We start from the raw sequence: 21,891 nt of genomic DNA on the forward strand, positions 1-21,891 counted from the left end.
ACTCCAATCTATATGAGATGATTACTCCTAGATGAATGTGGTGTGATTCTTGATGCAATCCAAAAGAGGATGAGTTAGGATTGGTGTTGCTGCATTGCATTTTGTGCCTTAATTTCTCCATGGTTTTCATGCTGTGCTTTCATGTTATTGTAAGTTCAGACTTGTGTGGGGGCAAAAAAAGCTTTGTCCCAATCTGTTGTGTAATTGGTGGTGGGTCGAGGAATCTTGATGCCGAAATGTGTTAGGCGAAGCACGATGTTCTGTTAGCTCGTTGTTTGGAATTATGAATGTTTGACATCCTCCAAGGCAAGGCTCCAACTCTTCATCAGTTAACTGCCAAAGTTTATTGTCTGCTCCTGTTTTATGATCACCCACATTTGTTCAAACAATTTAACTGAAGTTTTAAAAAAGAAGACGGTATTCCCCTACTAAACCATCTGCCCCAACATAAATCAACTTCTGGCTATGTGCCTATTTTAGTTCGGAGGTATTATGTAATATAATATAAAAGCTGGCGATCAGTTTGGGCAGTTTTTTTTTTTTTTTTGAAACTCAGTTTGGGCAGATTTTCCATGTTGCTAGTACAACTTATCTGGACAACAGGACATAATGCAGTCCCTTTCACTGGTCAAACATAACCGTATTCCAAATATGAGACTTTCCATTTTAAGTCAATGGCTCACATGGATGTCTCACTCAATAGTCAATCAGCATGTACTTCAACCTTCAGTCAGTCATGCTTATCTCTGCATCCAGCCGTTTTCGACAACTCATACTCATTGCTTGCGGAGTTGTGGTGACAGAATTCAGAAATATGTCATCCCTAATTCACGCCGTTCTTCCTGTTAACAAAAAGGAGTCGATACCTTTCAGAGTCAGATCTCGCGTTTGTTGATAACCCAAAGAGTCCACATCAGATAGTTTTGTCGGTGCTAATTTTCTATACGCAGGTCTTGTCATTACTTCTCAAACTAAAATTCTGCATATTCAACAGAATCCCATTTTCTTTAGGATGTCTTCTGTCTATAAGTTGGGAGCACCATCATGTCTTCCTCACGACATACACATGAAGACTTCCGTAGCAGTACTGGATGTGATTTGCCCATTTTAATTTTGCTTAGAACGGAATAAACATGTTAACGCTGAAATCAAGGAATTCAAAAGACTAAGGGCATTTTTTGTCTGACTTGTCCTCAAGTGCTCATCTGGAGGAGCAGCACTTGAGGAGGAGCTACTTTTTATGGCTTCGGCTTCTAGCCTAAACACAGCTTTGCCTAAACACAGCTTTGGCTGCCGAAACTAGAGCTGGAACCATGTCAAACAAGCCTCAATGGTGTCGCTTATGAAGATGGGTTTTTTAAGTACACAGGATTCCACCAGCATCTGGAATTGGCAGCAACAGCTGCGGTTAAATGCTAATACTTCTTATGTTCTCATAGGTTTTATGTGTTCATTTTGGTGGGGAGAATAATAAGCTAGACGCAGATATAATTTCGCATAATGGTTGATTGTTTCGTGTTCTTGGGTAGTCAGATGACCTGTTGCATAATTTGTAACTGGTAGCAGGTTCATAAATCTCTTAGGACACCCGTAAAGGGTGACTCATAAGCTAGTTCTAAATATTTTTTATATTTTAATAGGGGAGAGAGAGAGAGAGAGAGAGAGAGAGAGAGAGAAAGTTAGCTCTTGATCAAGAGCTAGGCTCATACACACATTTCAAGATATATATGTGAGAGTGTCATGTGAAGTCATTGCTGAAAGTTAACACTATTGAACAAGTTTAGAGCTAGTAACTGGCTTATACCATTGTGGGTGCCCTCAAAGTGTGGTTAGTTTGCATAACTTCTTAACTTTTTTCTCGAATAAAATGAGTTAATGTATCCCCATCTCATTTTTCACAAGCTAATAATTAGTATGAATATGAAGGATAAAGTCATTCTTAGCTGCATTTTTTTTGTCATTGTTAAGAGTAAAGACTGGATACCAGCCTGACGATGATGTTGATGGTTTTTTTTTCTGAATGTTCACATGCTCCAACATATGGGCCTTCTAACTGGGCTTTGTTGTTATGACCAATTTATTCGAATGGTCCTTCTAACTGGGCTTTGTTCTTATGACCAATTTATATATTCGACTGAAATGAGAAGCTGCGCCTTTTTTAATGAACCGATGTTTGCATGATGTATCTGTCTTTTTTTTTTCTACAATGCAAAGGAGATAAAACTTGCGTGTAAGGAGTGCCCTTTATAAGGAACAGACACCGCAATCCCATCCCGTAGCCGTAGGCCATCTCTGTGTCTGACTGGCGAGCCCATACCCCCGAGTACCCATTTCAGCCAATCATGCCATATCGTTTTCAAAGGTCAAACATTGAAAACTCCGTCACAAGTTGGGAACATCATGTACTCCTGACGATATATACATGAAGACTTCCGTATCAGTAGTGCCTGTGATTTACCCATTTCGAATTTTCTTGGAACGGAATAAACGTTAACGCTGAAATCAAAGGGATTGACAAGACAAAAGATGACCTAACATGCATGTAACTAATTAACTTTTCATCACTTAAGGGATGAATGCATCACTTCGTATTGATTCTCCAAACCAAACATTCCATCAGTGTGAATTGCATTTTCTGTCATTGTTAATAGTGAATATCAGCCTGACGAACATGTTGATGGTTTTTCTGAATATTCATCACTTAAGAGAGCTTTCACCTATTTTTAGGGAGAGGGTCTTTGTAGAGGCCCGGGTTCCTTTATAACCTCTTTTGGAGTGTCTTTGTTTGTACATAACTCTCTTTTCCTATCTTAATTGAAAGGCAGTTCGAAAAAAAGAAGTTACATCCTTTTTAATGAATTTTTTGCATGATTTATCTCTTTTTTTCCTACTACAATGCACAGGAGATAAAAGATGCGTGTGTAAGGAGGAAATAAAGTGCCTTTTACAAGGAACATACACCGCAATCCCATCCTGTACGCCATAACTGGCGTATCTCTGTCTGACTATGGCGTGAGAGCCCATACCGGATACCCATTTCAGCCAGAGTTGCTCGGTGCCTATCAATCATGCCATACTATTTTCAAAGATCAAACATTGACCTTTCTGTGTCAATTGTTCACATATTGTCTCACTCAATATTCATATCATGTGGTTCCAGTCAGTACTGCTTATCCCTACAGGTCCAACTGTACTATAAATTGTTTGTCTTGGCTATGGTTGTAGCATGCCAACGAAAATCGCGCCTGGGCGCAGCTGGCACTATCGGTGCCCTGGACCCCGCTTTGTTCGCTTGAGTTACAATCATCGGGGACGATCGCTCCACGACGAGACGGTGGATTCACAGCCAAACAGTCAAGCACATTGCACCATGTTTGCTAAACTTCGTAAGCCACAAGGACATTAGGCAAACGACTGTGGCAGACGGCCTGCAGGGACGCGCGTGGGTTCGCCAAATCTCCGGAGGCATCTCTGTCGAAGCAACAAACCAATACAAGCGGCTCTGGAGGTTGATTGCGACTGAGACCCTAAACAACAATGCGGACCATTTGGTTTGGAGATGGAGCCAAGAGGGATCGTACTCCTCCAGCTCAGCTTATGGAGCGCTGCACCTGCCTTCGCACCCGGTCCCCGGATGCACTCGGATCTGGAAGACCTAGGCACTGCTTCCGGAAAAGACACTGGACTACAGATAGGAGGAAACACCACGGGCTTGATGCGCGTGACGAATGTACCTCTGCGACCAAGACCCGGAGACCATCGACCACATCATCACCATCTGCTCCTTCTCCAGACACATCTGGTGGTTCACTCTGACGGTGCTGGGGGCCGACGCCGCTCAGGTGGGGGGGGGGGGGGGGCTCCCTCCCCACTGGGGGGAGCGGGGAAAACAAAAATGGCATAAAAAAAAAGGGAAGGACCCCCACCCCCCCTTTTTGCCCCTGGCATGGGAGCTTTGGAAAAAAAAAAACCCAAAATTCCCAAACAAAGGGGCCCCCCCCGCGTAACTCCCCCCCCCGATCAAGCAAATCACCAACCTTTGGATAGAGGCGGGAGCGCGCCACCTAGAAAAATTAGTACGCGAGTAATCGCCATGTGTAATCAGGCTAGAGGGGTTGCACATTTTGTATACTTCATCATCCCTAGTGCGTCCATGTGCGTTGTAAAAATATCTTCTTAAATACAAAGATACGTAAAACTTTTGCGTATTAAAAAAAGAAATAGTACTTCTCAAACAAAACAATCCTCAATTCTTGCCATCCTTTCGTTCATAAGAGCGGCGTTAACATCATATTCATGACACAATTGACTTGAACTTGTTAAATATTTTCGTTTCCTTTTCCACCATTGGTCACTGTCAGTTCTTGTTTTAGAGTTCACTTGAGCTGAATAATATGAAGGATTTGATGACCAAAATTCACATCATTCATAGAAATATTTATCTTTGATGCCTTGCATTTGCTAGTAACGAAACTATCCTAGAATTCTGAATATTCAACAGAATTCCCTTTTCGTTAGTAGGAACCTCCGTCTACAAGGTGGGAACATCATGTATTCCTCACGATATATACATGAAGACTTCCGTAGCAGTAGTGCCTGTAGCCTACCCATTTTGAACTTTCTTTAGAACGGAATAAACATTAACGCTGAAATCAAGGAATTGACAAGACTAATGATGATTTCACATGCATGTAACTATTAACTTTTCATTGATACAGCATTTAACTTCTAACCTTGATGAAGATTTTGTGCGACAGGTGCACATCAAAGGTCAAGGGGGGTATGGATACTCTACAAACAATGGTAGTGGAAGCACATCATCCAAGAACGGTGTTGAGAACATGTGGTGTGTTTTAAGTACATGGAGTTTCCAGCAGAACGAGAACACTCAGCCTCAAAAATAAGTTATTCGGGGAGTCCTAAAATAAAATTTTGAATCCAGAGGGACCACTGCTATAACAGAACGAGAAAATTAATCCCAATAATCCCCTTACATGTGGGGCTATCTATCAGTACTTTTTTTCACATTACTTCTAAAACTAGATTTCCGGATGTCCAGCAGGATCCCCTTCACCTTGTTTCGCGAAGTCTTCTGTCTACAGGCTGGAAACACCACAAGTTTCTCATGAGATAGACATGAAGGCTATGATTTCCCATTTTTCTTTTCTTATTAGGACTGAATAAAGATTGGCATTTGACTGAAGGAATTGACAAGAGTAATGAGAATTCACATGCATGTAATGTAACTCTTAGCTTAGTATTGACTATTGACTAGGATTCATGCAGGCATACAATATTACAACAGAGCAGCATTACACACTTGTTTTTTTTTTCAAAAAAGTTAACAGTATTAAACCCCATGAAACATTGGACTACAGTACACAAATAACAAGAAAATTATACAAGAAAACTAGAGAAAACAAATAAACCCAGCAGATTCTGGATTACTTCTGGAGTAGTTCTTAAGTTGTTATTTTGTAAAATATTATGATTTAATAGTTTATGAAGATGGTGTCTTAATAAGTTCTATTGGGCTATTAGGATGCAACTGTGATTTCGATGCAAGGATTGACTTCTGATGCATTACACTAAGGGCAAAACTAGAACTAAGGTGTAATTGGTAGTGAGTTGATGACTTGATGTGAAAATATGTTGATGCCACTCTGGACGTTCGTATATTCTAACTAGTCTGACCAGCCTCAACTAGTTCAAATACAAATCTCTCATTTTCAGCTATTTGCTGCACATGTTTATCTAATGTACTCTGAGGCAATAATCTATGTAAATGATTTTCTTTTCAAAACTTCTGAAGTGCAGTTTGTATAAATTTGAGACAAGAAAGAGTACTAGGCCAATTTTCACTAAATTAGCTGCTCCTTATTTTATAATTTTAAGTGGTGCTGTTACCAATTTATTCATCTGAAACAAGCAAAATTATATCAAGGTTCTGTAACTGAACTCTAGAAGATGTCTATCCTAAAATCTCACAGAACATATTATGAGTACATTTGGTTAGATCTTATTATATTTGCTCAGCTTGGTAGCTCAAGTTTGAAAGTTCTGATTTCATCTAGCCCAAACCATTGATACCACGCCTGATGGATCTCCACGGTGGCCAGCCTTGCGTTGAGGTGCGTCTGTTACGTGTTGATGTTGGCCAGAGCCTTGGCAATCTGATCCCATAGCGGCTCATCGGAATCTGGCAGCTCTGATATCAGATGTTATGTGGCTGTTGGGATTGAGAGAGTTGAGGGGAATGACGGCGGCTACCATGTTACAGTACCCACGGGTACTGTTCATAGTCTAGGGCTGTGAGGGCAAGAGAGGCCAGCCGGGGGCCTTTCCCATGGCCAAGGAAGGGTTTCTTTCTTAATTCTTGCTTGATTAGATTGATACATCTCTCCTTATATAGAGAGGTTTACTTGACTCCCAAACAAGACTTACTTGACCCCTAAGCCAGCGACTCTTATCTCTAATTAACCCTAACACACTAATGGGCTATCCAGCCAGCCCAAGCCCAAGCCCAATGCCCCTGACATACTCTAACAATACCACAGTAGTAATAATAGGAAAATTACTTTTGGAAATTCCTTGGCATCTTGATAACATGAGGAAATCTGTCCCATTCTAAAACAGCATATGATACAAAGAACTAGAACAATAGTCTGAATCTTTTTTTCTTTGGATAGATGGAAATTTAGAATGTACTTGGAATGATGTACCTGCTGTTTTGCCATCATATGGAGCCCCATTTGTTGAGTTGCTTGATGATAGTGAGGCACAATGTCTTCCATTTGTTTCCAGCGAGGACTACAGAGAGAGGAGCATCAAGATGTCGATAATTACATCACGTAAGTGCGGCGATTTATTTTTTATAGAACTTGTGACTTATGGACCAACTAGGGATGCCCAAAGCCATTAATCTCACAAACATCTAAATACATGGACCCGAGGACTTGAACTCTAGTAGGTGGAATCATGCGCCAATGACTCTTGTGCTTTTCATAGCAAACCCTCTTTCTTAACACACAGCAAATTTACATAGAATATGTATATAGAAAGTAACTTGAGTATTTCTGCCCCCACCTTTCGGTCTTATATTTTGTAAACCAAACTTTTCAACTTGAAGTTCAATGTTTCCAAAATGGCATTGGTGAAAGGACATCGTCAAGCTAAAACTACTTCCTTTGAATTAAATCAACTACAGCTAATTTGGGCATACAACAGTTTGTGTCTGAATATGGTAAAGTACCTGAGATTCCTCTGGTTCATCAGCTACATCTAACGGTGAAGTTGATTCCAATGCAAACTCTGGATGGCTTCCCATAATTTTGTCTTCCATAGAAGATATTTCTGTCTGGCTGGGTTGAGGAACTGGAACCTTATCAGGCTGAGAATAAGGTACCCTGCCTGGTTGAGAGTGTCGATCATGTCGTTCGCTATTTGGATCCTTGTCTGTCTGAGGATGCTGATCAGGTTGAGGGTCAGGAATCTTCTCTGTCTGAGTTTGCTCACCTTGCAGTTCAGAATTAAATTGTACGATTACACTCTCCTGGCAACCAGACAAGTCAATTGTGCAATGACGCCGGGGTGTTCTTAGTCTCCTGAATGATGCAGGCAATTTTGTGAGTCTAACACACAGTGATAAATTAAGATATTTTAGACTAGGAAGCATGCCAAAGGACTCATGCACACTTCCAAGACTGCGGCAATCTTGTAGGTTCAGGTAAACAAGCTTTCTCAAACTGTTCTCCACACAAGGCAGTTCTTTCATGTCCAACCTTGAGGCGTCAAGGTACCTTAATTGCTTCAGCTGACAAACACAAGCTGGCAGTTCCGTGATACCACAACCACTAAGATCCAAGACACGCAAGTACTTATTTCCTGAGATCACTTCACTGACAGCGATAAGAATCCCAGGTTTGAGTTCCTGCAGATCGGCTGTGGGTCTCAGAATTAGTGACCTGACCTTTTGTGGACGGTACTTGGTAAAAACTGGGAGCTGTGCATAGCGATGGTCACAATAAGTCAAAATGCCCTGTTCCTTTTCTTGAGAAAAACAACATGTCGGACCGGCCTCTTCTTTTTCTTCAGGAAAAGAACTGACTGCCTCTTCACCTTCTAAAACCACAAGGATATCTTTGTGCGAGATGAAACGGGCCAGTTCATATGCCATGCAATGCATGCGTAGCACCTCACCTGTTGCGCCAGAGTTTCCTTCAGCATCATCCTCAACCTGAAAAATCAAGTCAGATTAAGCATACATCACATGAAAGAGAGATTAATTCAATTATGGTATATCTTTGTTTTCTTTTCTTGAGCACAAACAGTTGGACAGGATCAAATTGTGTCCATGTCTTGCATTGGGCATTGAAGATGGATGGCTTGTTTTTTTGTTCAGTGTTAGCAATAGGCGCCCTAATGGGCTGTAATGGGCCGGTGCGGTTAAGCACCTTAGGGATTAAGATAGATTGATAAGGCAAGGATCACTGTTGATTGGGTGTTTCTATAAACTCTTAGGGATCATTGCCTATATATTGTACCCCTGTACCCCTTAATCAATCATCTAATCCCGAGGCTAATTGCTCTCATGGTATCACGCCTAGGTTAGGTCAGCTTCCGCTACATCACGCGCGCCGGCCTCTAGCCGTGCAGCGCTTCTTCCCCTCTCCGCGCGCCTGCCCTGCTGTGCTGCGACCGCCTGCCATGTCGCCCTCCACTCCCAACGACGGGCAGGACAACACCGGCTCCTCCGGCTCCTTTGGTTCCGTCCAAGACCGCCAAGGAGCATGCCAACGCTGCCGCCGCCGCCGCCCAGCAACTGGGGCGCGACCGCGCCGCTACTCGCGACGCTGTACTGGCCCGCGCACTCGAGGCCGAGCAGGAGGCCGAGGCCGCGGCCCAGGAGCGCGCCGCCGCCGCCAAGCGCGCCTAGGATGCCCTCGCGCGCGCAGCCCTAGAGCGGACGACTGCTGCTGCCGCCGTGGCTCCTTCGTCGTCAGGGGCTCCACCCGGTGGTGCCACTGCACCGACCAACGGCGCTCCACCTGATCTCCGCACCGCCATGCTTCATCACGAAGTCGTGGCTCTACTTCAACTTCACTCGCAGGCTGTCACCATCAGCAACATCCGGAACCACGTCACCACCATCCTCGACGTCGACTCCGGTAACTTCAATCGTTGGTGTGATCAGTTCCTCCTCATCCTCGGCAAATTTACCCTCCAGGATCACGTCCGCGAAGACTCTCCAGTCCCGATTTCTCCGGATTTGGCCCGGATGGACTGCATCGTCAAGTCCTGGATCATCGCCACACTCACAGACGATCTGGGCGAGATGAAATGTCCTTCCCCTTTGCTGAGCGCTATGGTTCTAGTACTCCAGGAAACCTGATGTTGTGCCCGCTCCTATTGGACCGTCGCACAAGTGTTTGCCTGCAGAAAATTCTCCCAGTACCTCTGACGCCACTTGCGCCCCTGCCGGTCCCCATGAGGCCCTACCTGGGGCGCCCTCTGAGGATGCTGAGGACCCCCCGCTGCTCGCGCTCTACGTTCCTCCTGCACTGCGGGTGTCAGGACCACCTCCTTCCGCGCCACGCGCGGCCACCAAGAGTCCTTCCGCGCCATGAGCGGCCCTGGAGCTGCCTGACGCCCTATGTCATGGCTCGGCTCCCCCTTCATCGCCCGCGGGCTCTTCAGCACCCTTCCAGGCGCCCCGCGGGCCACCACCCGGATTCCCTCCTCTCCGGCCGGCTCGCTACTTCACGCACGTCTACGAGCGTCGACCACGTGAGCCGCTGGCGGCCGCCCCGGCCGCTCCTGCTGCACCGGTCACCCCCGCCCTCAGCAGCCTCGCTGCCCAAGGGTGCGATTGCAGTCCCTCCGGTGACCAACCAGCACTCCATGGGCACTCGATCGAAGAGCGGCTACAGGATGCCCTCTATCTACCACGCTATGCCTCTCTCCCCGGTGCCGAAGACCTTCCGTAGCACTCTTGCTGATCCCAATTGGCGAGCAGCTATGGAGGAAGAACACAATGTCTTCTTCAGAATCACACCTGGGATCTTGTGCCTCGCCCTCCTCGGGCCAATGTTGTCACTAGGAAGTGGATCTTTAAGCACAAGCTTCAGTCTGATGGCTCCCTCAAGCGGTACAAGGCGCGTTGGGTTCTCCGTGGTTTTACCCAGCGGCCTGGTGTGGACTTTGATGAGACTTTCAGTCCTGTGGTGAAGCCCGCTACTGTGCGAACGGTGCTCTCCTTAGCGCTCACACGCCACTGGCCCCTTCACCAGCTAGATGTGAAGAACGCCTTTCTTCATGGCAACCTGACTGAGACAGTTTACTGCCAGCAGCCGTCCGGGTTCGAAGATTCAGCTCATCCGGATTTTGTATGCCTTCTGAAGAAGTCGCTCCATGGCCTGAAGCAGGCCCCTCGTGCTTGGTACAGCCGGATGGCTTCCTACTTGCTGTCTATTGGGTTTGTTGAAGCCAAGTCAGACACCTCACTGTTCATCTACCAGCGCGGATTCGACACAGCTTACCTGTTGCTCTATGTCGATGATATTGTCCTTACAGCCTCGTCCACAGATATTCTTCGACGGATTATCTCAGCACTTCAGCGGGAGTTCGCCATGAAAGATCTTGGTGAACTTCATCACTTCCTTGGTATGCATGTTCAGGCATTCAGCGACGTGGTGATGGACTCCTCCTTTCACAGTGACAGTACATGCTGGATATCTTAGATCGTGCCGGAATGACTGAGTGCAAGCCGTGCTCTACACTAGTTGACACCACCTCCAAGGTTGCTGCAGCTGAGGGGGCCCCTGTCTCTGATGCGACAGACTTCCGCAGTCTTGCTGGAGCTCTTCAGTACTTGACATTCACTCGCCCAGACATTGCATATGCTGTTCAGCAGATCTGCCTCCACATGCATGACCCTCGAGAGCCTCACCTTGCTGCTTTGAAGCGGATTCTTCGCTATGTTCGGGGCACACTTCATCTTGGTCTCCTGCTGCGACAGTCTACTTCGACTAATCTTGTTGTCTATACCGATGCTGATTGGGCTGGTTGTCCCGACACTCGCCGATCCACCTCAGGTTATGCAGTGTTCCTCGGTGACAATCTCGTTTCCTGGTCCTCCAAGCGTCAGAACACAGTTTCAAGGTCAAGTGCTGAAGCCGAGTATCACGCAGTGGCGAATGGGGTTGCAGCTGGCTACGTCAGCTTCTCTTGGAGCTACATGCCCCTCTTCGGCGCGCCACACTGGTGTACTGCGACAACATCAGTGTTGTCTACATGACCTCCAATCCGGTGCAACATCAGCGCACCAAGCACATCGAGATTGATCTTCACTTCGTCCGAGAGAGAGTCGCCATTGGTGATCTACGAGTCCAGCATGTTCCTACCGCCCTACAGTATGCTGATATCTTCACAAAGAGACTGCCTGCCTCAGTGTTCACGAAGTTTAGGTCCAGTCTAAACGTGCAAAGTGGCTGACGTTTGGACTGTGGGGGAGTGTTAGCAATAGGCGCCCTAATGGGCTGTAATGGGCCGGTGTGGTTAAGCACCTTAGGTATTAAGATAGATTGATAAGGCAAGGATCACCGTTGATTGGGTGTTTCTATAAACCCTTAGGGATGTACCCCTGTACCCCTTAATCAATCATCTAATCCCGAAGCTAATTGCTCTCATTCAGGAAAATAAGTGAACTGTAAGAACCCATCAAAACGAGTCAAGAGATCAGGAAAACAACTGAACCCAGGAACCCAGTACCCAGGAAAGAAAACAAATCCACAAAGTGTTGAGCCTTTTATCTTATAATGCATAGAAAACCTAACAGGATAACATTAACAAAGTACTCTTTTCAATTTCTAAAAGGGAAAGTAAGAATTTTCATGCACATGAGCTGCAAAGATGCAAACGTGATATGATAAATCCAAACAGCAGTTGTACTCAATTAATAAACATGGAAGGGTTTAATTAACATGTAACAAAAGCCTCTGATCATACCTGAAGGAGATGAATAGACTTTAGTTGCTTTATGATGTTCTCTGCATTCATTTCTGCCGAAACGGACCCATGTGTTGCAGACTCAACCATGTGAAGTGAAATCCACTGCTGAATAAGTTTTCTCTTATGTATACTCGATCCTTTAGGGAAGACTGAGCAATATGCAAAACATAATCTCAGACCATGAGATATATTATAGAACATTAGCCTGAAGGGAGCAAACAAAGTCAACTCCTTGCTTAGAGTAGTTGCATAATCCACCTCTAATTTCCACAAATCTTTGCCCCTAGCATTTTCCCAAACAGCACGCTGATCCCACCCACCATTACGTACAATAGAACCCAGGAAATCAGCAACAAGAGGTATGCCTTCACACCTTGAAATAATTTCCTTTCTGTATCTAGGGAAGAGTGAATTGTGACCACACAATGCGCTCACAAAGATATCCGAGCAATAATCACCTTCAAGCATAGGAGCTAATCTATACAATGGAACAGTAGACATGTGTTCAGCGATTTGTTCATTGTGGGTGGTCACAATGATTACACTTTCTGTCTCCTCAGTACAACTTGTGAACATCTGTTTCAGAGAACACACGTCATCATCTGAGCCCCACAAGCCATCTAGTATGATGAGGCATCTTTCTCTTTTCAGTATCTCATGAACCTTAGTTGTAATTTCCTGCATTGTGTAATCAGCATTTGGTCGTTCCTGGCCCGCCAAAAGACCCTGTGAAATTACTTGTCTCGCAATTCTTTTGATATCAACTGTAGAACAAGACTTGTGTACATAAACCCAAATTTTACGAGTGAATCTGCTCCCACTATCCAAGTGATTGAATACTAGGCGTGCAAGACATGTCTTCCCAACACCTACAGGCCCAACTATGGCAATAATACATAGTCGTTTTGCATGTTCCTTTATAGTATCCGCAATAGCCTCCAAATCGTTCACCCTACCAATGACTGGATCAGGGCCATCATATGATGTTGTCTCCTTTTCAGCAGAAAACCTTGACTCTAAATCAATACCAGTATGTCCAGTACCATATCGCCCATTTAACTTGATGGCTGAATTCAGCTTCTTTGTCTCTGATATCATCCTTTTAACCGTCCAGATTCTAGCTGCAATTGGATTCGAATACGAACAGAGTAATGATGCCTGCAGTTTTTATAGAAAAAAAAATGGCAGCTAGACATGTCAAATAATCGTAGTTATTCGAAATTCACTCGATTTATTGAGAAATCAAGAGCCAATTAGCAGTTTCTCCACTATTTACTGTTATTTTTTGGTTCAGTACGTTGGTATTGATTTGTTAAACTAAGTGATTCAGTGGGGTTTATGATAAGAATTATAACAATGGAAACATAACAAATATGGACAAAGCTAAAATAAACTTGCAGTATATTTCTTTCTGCGAGTAGACAGCTAGGGAATATTTTCCCATTCAGAGAAATGAAAAGAACATGAAATAAATGGCATCAGAGAAGTACCTACAACCTAGCCATTCCAATGTCCTAATGAGGAGAACACGAAAAGGACTATATGTTCTTAGACCATCAACAAACTTGTTACATGAGATTATTTTGGAGATCTATCTGCAAGTCAATTAATATCTTATTCCTCAAAAAAAAGATCCCCTAAAAACAGCCCTTTTCCCCCCTAAATAGCCTTCTTCCCCTAAATAAAGGAGAAAGAACCCCTCTCCTCTATGCCTAAAGAATAGAAGACAAGTTTAGATAATCTACTGCAGCAGCAGTGCTCTCCTACATGGTGAATGCTGCAGTGCTCTCCTGTATGCTGAAATGATTTTGAGATTATCTACTACAACTTGAGATGAAATATAAGAGAGAAGTTGCTCTTACCTTGTGGGCACAGGTGCTCTCATGGTAGAGCTCTTCGGAGCAGACAAACTCATCAATGGTGTCTTCGATCTCAAAAGCCAGCTGCTTTGCATCTCGATGCCAACTTTGCGCCAGCACGGCTTGGCCGTCGTCAGCAACCTCGATGCCAAATAACCACTTGTCTTTTTCCTTGAGCTGAGCTTCAAGGCAGAGAAGTTCCTTCTCCAAATCTTTCAGATCATCTCTGAAGGCGCAGAACAGGCTACAACAATATGGCTTCAAGGTAGCAAGGCTGCAGCCGGCGATCTTTTGAGCTACCATCTTCGCCACAGCGATAGCCACAAGAGTCTCAATGGCAAGCATGGCGTTGTATCTTTCCGCTTGGATACGTCTACGTCACCGGAGAAGGCCCGTCATCTCCTCTGGGCCTAGACGCGATGCCTCATGGTCACAGGGGAAGAGATCGAGAGAGAAAACCGAGGGGAAGGCTACAGATCTGCTTCCCGCGGCCACTCGCGGCCCTTTACAACTTGTTTCGTGGTAGTTCTTTCAACCCACTGCTCTTTCCTATGCTGCTCTGTTTTTTTTTTTTTTTTTTTTTTTGAAACTATGCTGCTCTGTTCTTTGCTGAAGAAGATTTGGGGACGGACAACGAGAAAGGGTCACAGGGAGGACGGCGGAGTCTGGTGGCGACTGGCGCAAAAGTAATTTTGGATGTAGCTGCACCGATTGCAATTGCAATTTGCATGTTTGAGGAGATGAAAAATTTATAGGTATTATAGATTTTTGTTTTTATTTGACAATTATTGTCCAATTATGGACTAACTAGGCTTAAAAGATTTGATTCGTAAATTACAGACAAATTATGTAATTAATTATTTTTTATTTATATTTAATGTTCTATACATATATCGTAAAATTCGATGTGATGGAAAATTTTGAAAATTTTTTAGGTTTTTGGGTGAACTAACTTGTTTGAATCCTGGAGGCCTTTTAGATTCAAAAACTTTTCGTTAGTAACTAGCACTTGATCCAAACAGATCTTGTTTAGTTCACCTCAAAACTTAAAAACTTTTCAAGATTTCCCGTCACATCAAATCTTGCGGCATATGCATACAACATTAAATATAGATAAAAAATAATTAATTGTATAATTTGTCTGTAATTTACGAATCAAATCTTTTAAGTCTAGTTAGTCCATGATTGGACAATAATTATCAAATAAAAAACAAAAATGCTACCTCCTCAACTAAAGGCCTAACTTGATAAACATGCAAATTGCAATTGCAATCGGTGCAGCTCACAAGATTCGATGATTCGATGTGACGGGAAATTTTGAAAAGTTTTTAGATTTTTATCTATATTTAATGTTTCATGTGCCGCAAGATTTGTTCTAAACCAAACTGTTTTAAGAGCTTGTTTGGATTAAGAGCTAATTACTAGCTAGCTAAAAATTAGTGAAATTAGCTCTAGTGCATATACTAGGTGAGCTGTTTGTAGACAAGTCTTTAACTAGTTAGTCAACTAGCTAGCCAACTATAGTTAAATTTGAAATAATTTTTAGCCCATTTTAGTACCTATCCATGTGTATCAAACATACCCACTGTCTCCTCCCCTCTTTATTTTGGGTTTTTTTTTGCAGAGTATTCTAAACAAAACAAAAGATATAAATCTGATCAAACTATCTTAGGTTTCACTAACTTTAGAAGAAGAGTAACAATATCTATAACATAAAATAAATATATAATGTCTTTGATATATTTAATGATAATAATTTGATATCATAAAATTTTATAAAATTTGATATTTTTTCTAGAAAAATAGTCAAAGTTTAAAAATTTTGACTTAAAGAACAAATCTATTTACGGAGGGAGTATTATTAGTCAAAGGTGTACCCGGAGCAGCAAACCATGACACCCAGGATGCCGTTTGGATACTGGCATGTAGAAGTGAAGAAGATAGCTAGGATACAATATAGGATACAATATGTTCTATCGTTGAAAATCAAAATTTTTGCGAGACTAGAAATAGTGTATATCAATAGAAGACTTTGAGTGTGGCCAAATTAAATGAAGAGAGGAAGAGAAAGTCCAAGGAGTTCACATACATCTATCCAACCTCCATCCTCTATAAATAGGAGGTGCTTCCATCTGATGTAGGTATATAGAATAGATACAAAGAAATAAAGAGCTCCATTCGCTCTCTGCTATGTTTATCTATATGATTGTGTGTGTATAGTGAGAATATGATTTCTTAACACGTTATCAGCACGTATTCTACCGAGCTAAGGTAAAAAAGGTGAGAAATCAGTTCCAAAACACACGAGCACGAGTACCTCGCCGCCATCGTGAAGATGTGCCCGCAAGACGAACCACCACTGTCCTGAAGATGTGCGCGTGACACAGGTAAGGCGCGACCGAACGCGCTCGGCGCGAGCGTGGCCGGCCACGGTGCAGCCCTTAACGCACGGACACCAGCCCCCAGCGCGGTCAACCCGGCACCCGGTCCTGGCTAGCCCGGTGTTGACGGTAGATAACCATCAAATTTATATCAACAAGAGGAAGGAAAAGAGGGCACAAAACAATCACCAACATAAGAATAGGGTTTTATCTGACAGATTTCTATGAGTTTTGGTGAATATCTATTTCTGCAGGGGTGATCAGAAAATAGCCAAAGAAGGCCCACATGTCATGATTACATAGAGAGAAACGATATATTGAAGCCACATATGAAAAAGAACAATATAGAAGGCTCGGAAAGACACCAGAACAAGGCAGAAGGGGAGTGGGCCTAGGGCCAGGGCACCCACCGTGGCAGGTGGGGGCGCCCGCCATTCCCCTGGCCAATCATGGTCAAGCTCATGAATTGAGGTTAAACCGACTTTGAGGAGTAATAAGCTTCATCCATTAAGGTCGGTTTTATCCGAATGCTATGCTATATAAGGAGGCTCAGGCCCTAGGGTTTTCATCTCATCTCATTTATTTGAAGCCAAAACCAGAGGTAGAGATTAGATATCATCTCTCCACCAGATAATTAGACTAGATACTCCAATTCCTCAATTCTAGATAGGATTAGCAAGATAGATTTTAGAAGAGTTTGGGTGCTTCTCTCAGAATTCTGGATTTTTGTCTCAAGAGTCGGGTATTATCTTGTATCTTTCTTTAAGACTTTATTCTAATTGATTATGTTGCTATTTATTATGTTTCTAGTTTGCTCTAGTTGTATATTTGATATAGTCATGATTGATAATATGTGCATACATATGTTTGCAAAGCGCTTAGTTCTCATTGCGAGAGAATTAGGTGGTAGACTAAGTTTAACCGTGGTGCTTAGATGGCATTTACCTGCGGATGCATCCTATTAGCCAGGCCATTTGGTAGATCGTGGATGTAATATTCTCAAAGAGTCTTCTATAGTCCACACCCCGTCAATAACGATAATAGAACGATATTATAAGGATTTGTCTTGCTCTATTCATGATCTTCCTTGCTAATGTTCCTTATGCATGAATTCAAAGTCATTATGCTTACATGATTGTTATATGCTAAAGTAGATGAAAAGACTTAGTAACTTAGTTGCTACTTAATAATTCAATCTCTTGACTAATCTCTTGTTTGCCTACCAATATGATGAGTAGTCTATTTCTAAACTTTGGGTTATTATTATCATTATTATCCTTAGATTATTGGCTCACCTCTACCTTAACCTTAGTAAGTGACTTGTGATTGGTTTCCTCATTAGTAATCATATTTAACAAATCCATCTCTGAGCTTACTCCTTAGCTTCTCTCTGATTTAAAATATAGATAACGATACTTAGAATACTCCTGGTGAAGTGCTACAATAGTATTTGATCTGTGCGCTTGCGGATTACCTTTTATATTATTTATTATATCAAGAGTTCAGTTTATTAAATACCAACCCCATGCATTTCTGGCATCACTACTAGGGATGACAACCTAGTAACTAAGGTGATGTTAGAGATGCCAACACCCGGCGCGGCCATTGACAGAGATGAGTGGCCCCGGTGTGGGTGCGAGTGCCGCCCGGCCCCTCCCCCGGCACGGGCATGACCGGTTCGCGTCCGCCAGCGAGGGTGTTGACATTTCTTAACGCAACTACTAAAAATAGAATTTAAATCTATTCCTAACAACGGCGTCAAAATTACTCAACATCACTTAAGCTAGGTTGTCATCCGTAACATGATGTAGAAGTGCTGGTATTAAATCAATATGCTTTTCTAGGAATAAATAAATAAATAAATAAAGGATCCACAAGCGCATAAATAATACCGATATAGCATTTTAACCAGGAGTATTTCAAGTATCGTTATTTATATTTTTACCACTCGGAAGGGACTTGTAATGGATAAGGAGCAATGAGCACTGCATGTAATCATGGAGACCTTAACCATGTCTTTATCTATCTCTCATACAGGGTAAGTGTCACATAAGATAAATATATAAATATGAATAATAAGTGATAGATGATAAATAAGAATTCATAGCTATAAGATAAACATGATAATCATCTCAATTAGATTACTCTAAGTCTATAACACTAGCATGGTATTAGCACAGTCTACAAGACTAAATCCTAAGTATTCTAACTATACTGTTAAAGCATACTTTGATTAGTGCAAGTACACTTAGCTCATCACTAGAAAAGGTTATATCTATGCATAGTGATATTAGCAAGAAAGATCATGAACATAGTAATCACTTTCCTGTAATAGTGGTGCTCTACAATCCTTATAATCGGGAGAAGGAATATAAAGGACTCAACAGGACTGTCACTCCCGTGATCTGCATCAAGCTCTGGACTATAAGGGGAAATCACATATAAATACGGTCTAGGCACCATGCCTACATAATATTTACCACTTACCATCGATCTAATGAGTAAGCGCTATACGATCCTATGCATAAACATAATTCTAATCTTACTACGCTAAGCCTATAATTAAAATAGACTAATAATATAATTGAGAACAAAAGCAAATAGAATAAAGTCAATTCTGATATAATCAAATAGATCAAAGTCATATTTATAGTAGCAAGAAATAATATACATATAACAAAGAGAATAAGAGTTTACCAAGAACTAAAGATAGATCCGGACTCCAAGATTGACTTGACTCCTTCTAGATCTATTCCTACGTAGCTATGCTAGAACTATAGAGATCTAATTAAGATGGTGGCTAAGAATCCTATAGAGACAGATCCATTTGAGGGACCCCTCTCTGTCTAATTCTTCTCTTGATCTTCTTAGAGAATTATGAACTCCTCCCTCCATGGGGGTCAGGGTATTTATTTATAGCCTCCTAGGAAGCACCACAGCCCTTGGATCAAACCGACTTAAACGTGTGCTTAAGATTAATCCTCAAAAGTCGGTGGAGGCAGGATCCGCGAGGTTCACCCTGATTGGTGGATCTCCTCGGGCGGCTGTCCCTGCCAAGTAGGGCGCCTGCCCTTGCCCTATGGCATGTGGACCCTACCTTTCAGGTGGTGTCTTCCCGAGCCTTTTGGAGTATTTCTGAGTTGACGTTTCACATATTCTCTCTATGTAAATCTAACATGTGGATCTGTTTTTGTTCTTATTTTGATAACCCCCTGTAGAAATAGACAACCACCAAAACTTGTGGAATTCTATTAGCGATAACCCCTATAGCTACATAGTATTCTTATTTAAGTCCTTTCTCATGCTATGTTGACGGTTAAAAAGAGTACTTATCTACCGTCAACAAACTCCCCTAAGCTTACCTTTTGCTCGTCCCTGAGCAAAGATAGACTCAGCAATGGATGAGGAGTTGCTACAATACTTTCACGCCTCACAAGTACACAAGCGTTCAAAGAAGGACTTTCCTCCGAATTAGAGTGAACTATTTTGACTCAAGACTTACCCATATTACCTGTCACCATGGAGCTTATAGCTATCACTTATGTCTTGGGTAGTTGAAAGACAGAACAGTTAAGTCAAGCACTATGCTACTCACTCTTTGATCAACTATTGTTCTAGAGTTTTTGCAAGATTTTCAAATAAAATGCAGAGATTCCTTGTATGACACTTTTAGTCTCTCATATATGGTACTTTTGGATCCTCTCCAAGGCAAGTGAGTATGCCTTCTCTCAGCTCTCAGAATATATGGTATTTGTAGGACTAAGGCATAGTTGCCTTCTCTCTCTCACCCTACTTCTAATTGGCTTATGTGGAGCTCATAGGTGGGAAAGACTATTCAAACCTATTTACATGTATTGCATAAGTTAAACCATGGATCCAGAGAAACTAATTATACAATCAAGTCATATGTGCATGTGAGTGAATGGAGTGAATGATAAGGATGGAAGTGGTTATGAGGGGTGATAACTGATGGCGAATATCTAATTCTACATTTGCTCCTTGGGGAAACATACCTCCCTAATCTAAGAATAAGGACTTGGCTATTGTTGACGGTCCTTAAGTATCAAATTTAATTATCAAATAAACAAAGAAAAGGATCCAAATGGAATCAACATCTAGATTTAGGGTTTTATCTGACAGAATTCCACGAGTTTTGGTGTTTGTCTATTTCTGCAAGGGGTTATCAGGAAATACGGAAGAAAGACCCACACGTCGGGATTACATAGAGATATTAACATGCCGCGCAATTATCTTACATCTAGAAGACTCTAGAAGCCACGGGAAGGAAGCGGAGGCCGAACGGGGCCAGGCACTGGGCGCCCGCCCAGTTGACCTGGGCGCCCGCCCCCTGTTGGAGTCCAATCAGGACACTCTTTTCGGAAAGATCTCCACCGACCTAAAGGATCAAGGATAACCGTTCAATCAATGTCGGTTTGATCCAACGGCCCATATTCACTTGAAGGGACTATAAAACCAGACCCCCTGGCCCCTAGATGAGAGAGCCTCTCAACCCTAATTCATTATTCTTCAAGGAAGAAGAAGCCTCTGATCAAGATTAGAGCCACCACATCAATTAGACATCTAGATTAGCATAGCTACATAGGATTAGAACTAGAAGGAGTCAATCTTCGATTGGTTTCCGGATCTGTCAAGAGGATTCTTGGTAATTCTCTAATTATGCTTCTAACTGTTCTTCTAATCATCTTTGTTCTTCAATATTATGAATATGACTTTGTTCTACTTCAATATATTGCTTATGACTTTGCTCTACTTGTTTATATTCAAGATTATATTGTTCTTAGTTTATCATAGTTATGTACTTGGCTTAGTTAGATTGGAGCTATATACATGTTTAGGATCGTATAGCGTTTATCCATCGGATCCATGGGTAAATGATAGATATTGTGTAGGGGTGGTGCTTATACCGTATTTATCTGCGATTGTACCCAATATGCCAGATCCTGGGGTAGTTCGTGATAGTGATAGCTTCATTGATTCTTATATAGTCCCCCTCTCGTGTATTGGGCTGGCAGAGCAATCATTATTACATGGAGGAGATGATTTATCTATCTGCTTTCCTCATGTTTACTCATTGTCTAGATACTCGACCTAGTCGCCATGTGCGCCGTAAGATCGTTGGTACTCAGCATATAGAATTGCTTATAGATATCGCATTCGCATATAACCTATGCATACATGCATAGATCTATATATGTTGAGAATAACTTAGGAAATATTCTTGTAGTTCGTTCTAATTCCATGCTAATGACTTTCTAGAGTATCTAATTGAGGTGCTTATCGTATTTATATGTGGCTAAGTTGTGCTGATCAGATTAATTATCTTTGTCACTATTCATTACTTCATATATCTTTTATGTGACACTTACCCCTGTATGAAAGAGTTGGATAAATGTTCTCAATTATATATGCAATGATATATAGATACTCAATCTCATATTCTATTCTGTAATCAATATTGATGATTGTTAATCCCTTCCTAGTGGTAAAAATATAAATAACGATACCTGGAATACTTCCTGGTTAAAATGCTACATCGGTATTAATCTGTGCGCTTGCAGATCCCATTCATTATTTATTTAGAAGAGCAATTGCATATTTCAATACCGTGTCTCTCATGTCAT

The 21,891-nt window shown here is 42.3% G+C and overlaps 2 protein-coding genes across 2 annotated transcripts in view; one reads left to right on the forward strand and one right to left on the reverse strand.

The window, feature by feature from the left end:
* The window catches only part of LOC110432718 (sugar transport protein 14), a 3,913-nt gene extending 3,303 nt beyond the window's left edge, over positions 1–610 (forward strand). Inside the window, exon 4 of the mRNA XM_021453508.1 lies at positions 557–610. Within this exon, the coding sequence (XP_021309183.1) occupies positions 557–610 (54 nt within the window). The remainder of the gene's footprint in view (positions 1–556) is intronic.
* LOC8071928 (putative disease resistance protein RGA3) lies at positions 4,805–14,453 on the reverse strand. Its single transcript, XM_002462162.2, has 5 exons — positions 13,872–14,453; positions 12,007–13,167; positions 7,253–8,236; positions 6,723–6,810; positions 4,805–5,103 (listed from the first exon to the last, which is right to left on the reverse strand). Exons 1-5 carry the CDS (start codon positions 14,211–14,213, stop codon positions 5,003–5,005), a joined length of 2,676 nt encoding a protein of 891 aa, XP_002462207.2. The 5' UTR covers positions 14,214–14,453; the 3' UTR covers positions 4,805–5,002.

This window comes from Sorghum bicolor, chromosome 2 (genome assembly GCF_000003195.3).
Source record: "Sorghum bicolor cultivar BTx623 chromosome 2, Sorghum_bicolor_NCBIv3, whole genome shotgun sequence".
NCBI classification, from domain to species: domain Eukaryota; kingdom Viridiplantae; phylum Streptophyta; class Magnoliopsida; order Poales; family Poaceae; genus Sorghum; species Sorghum bicolor.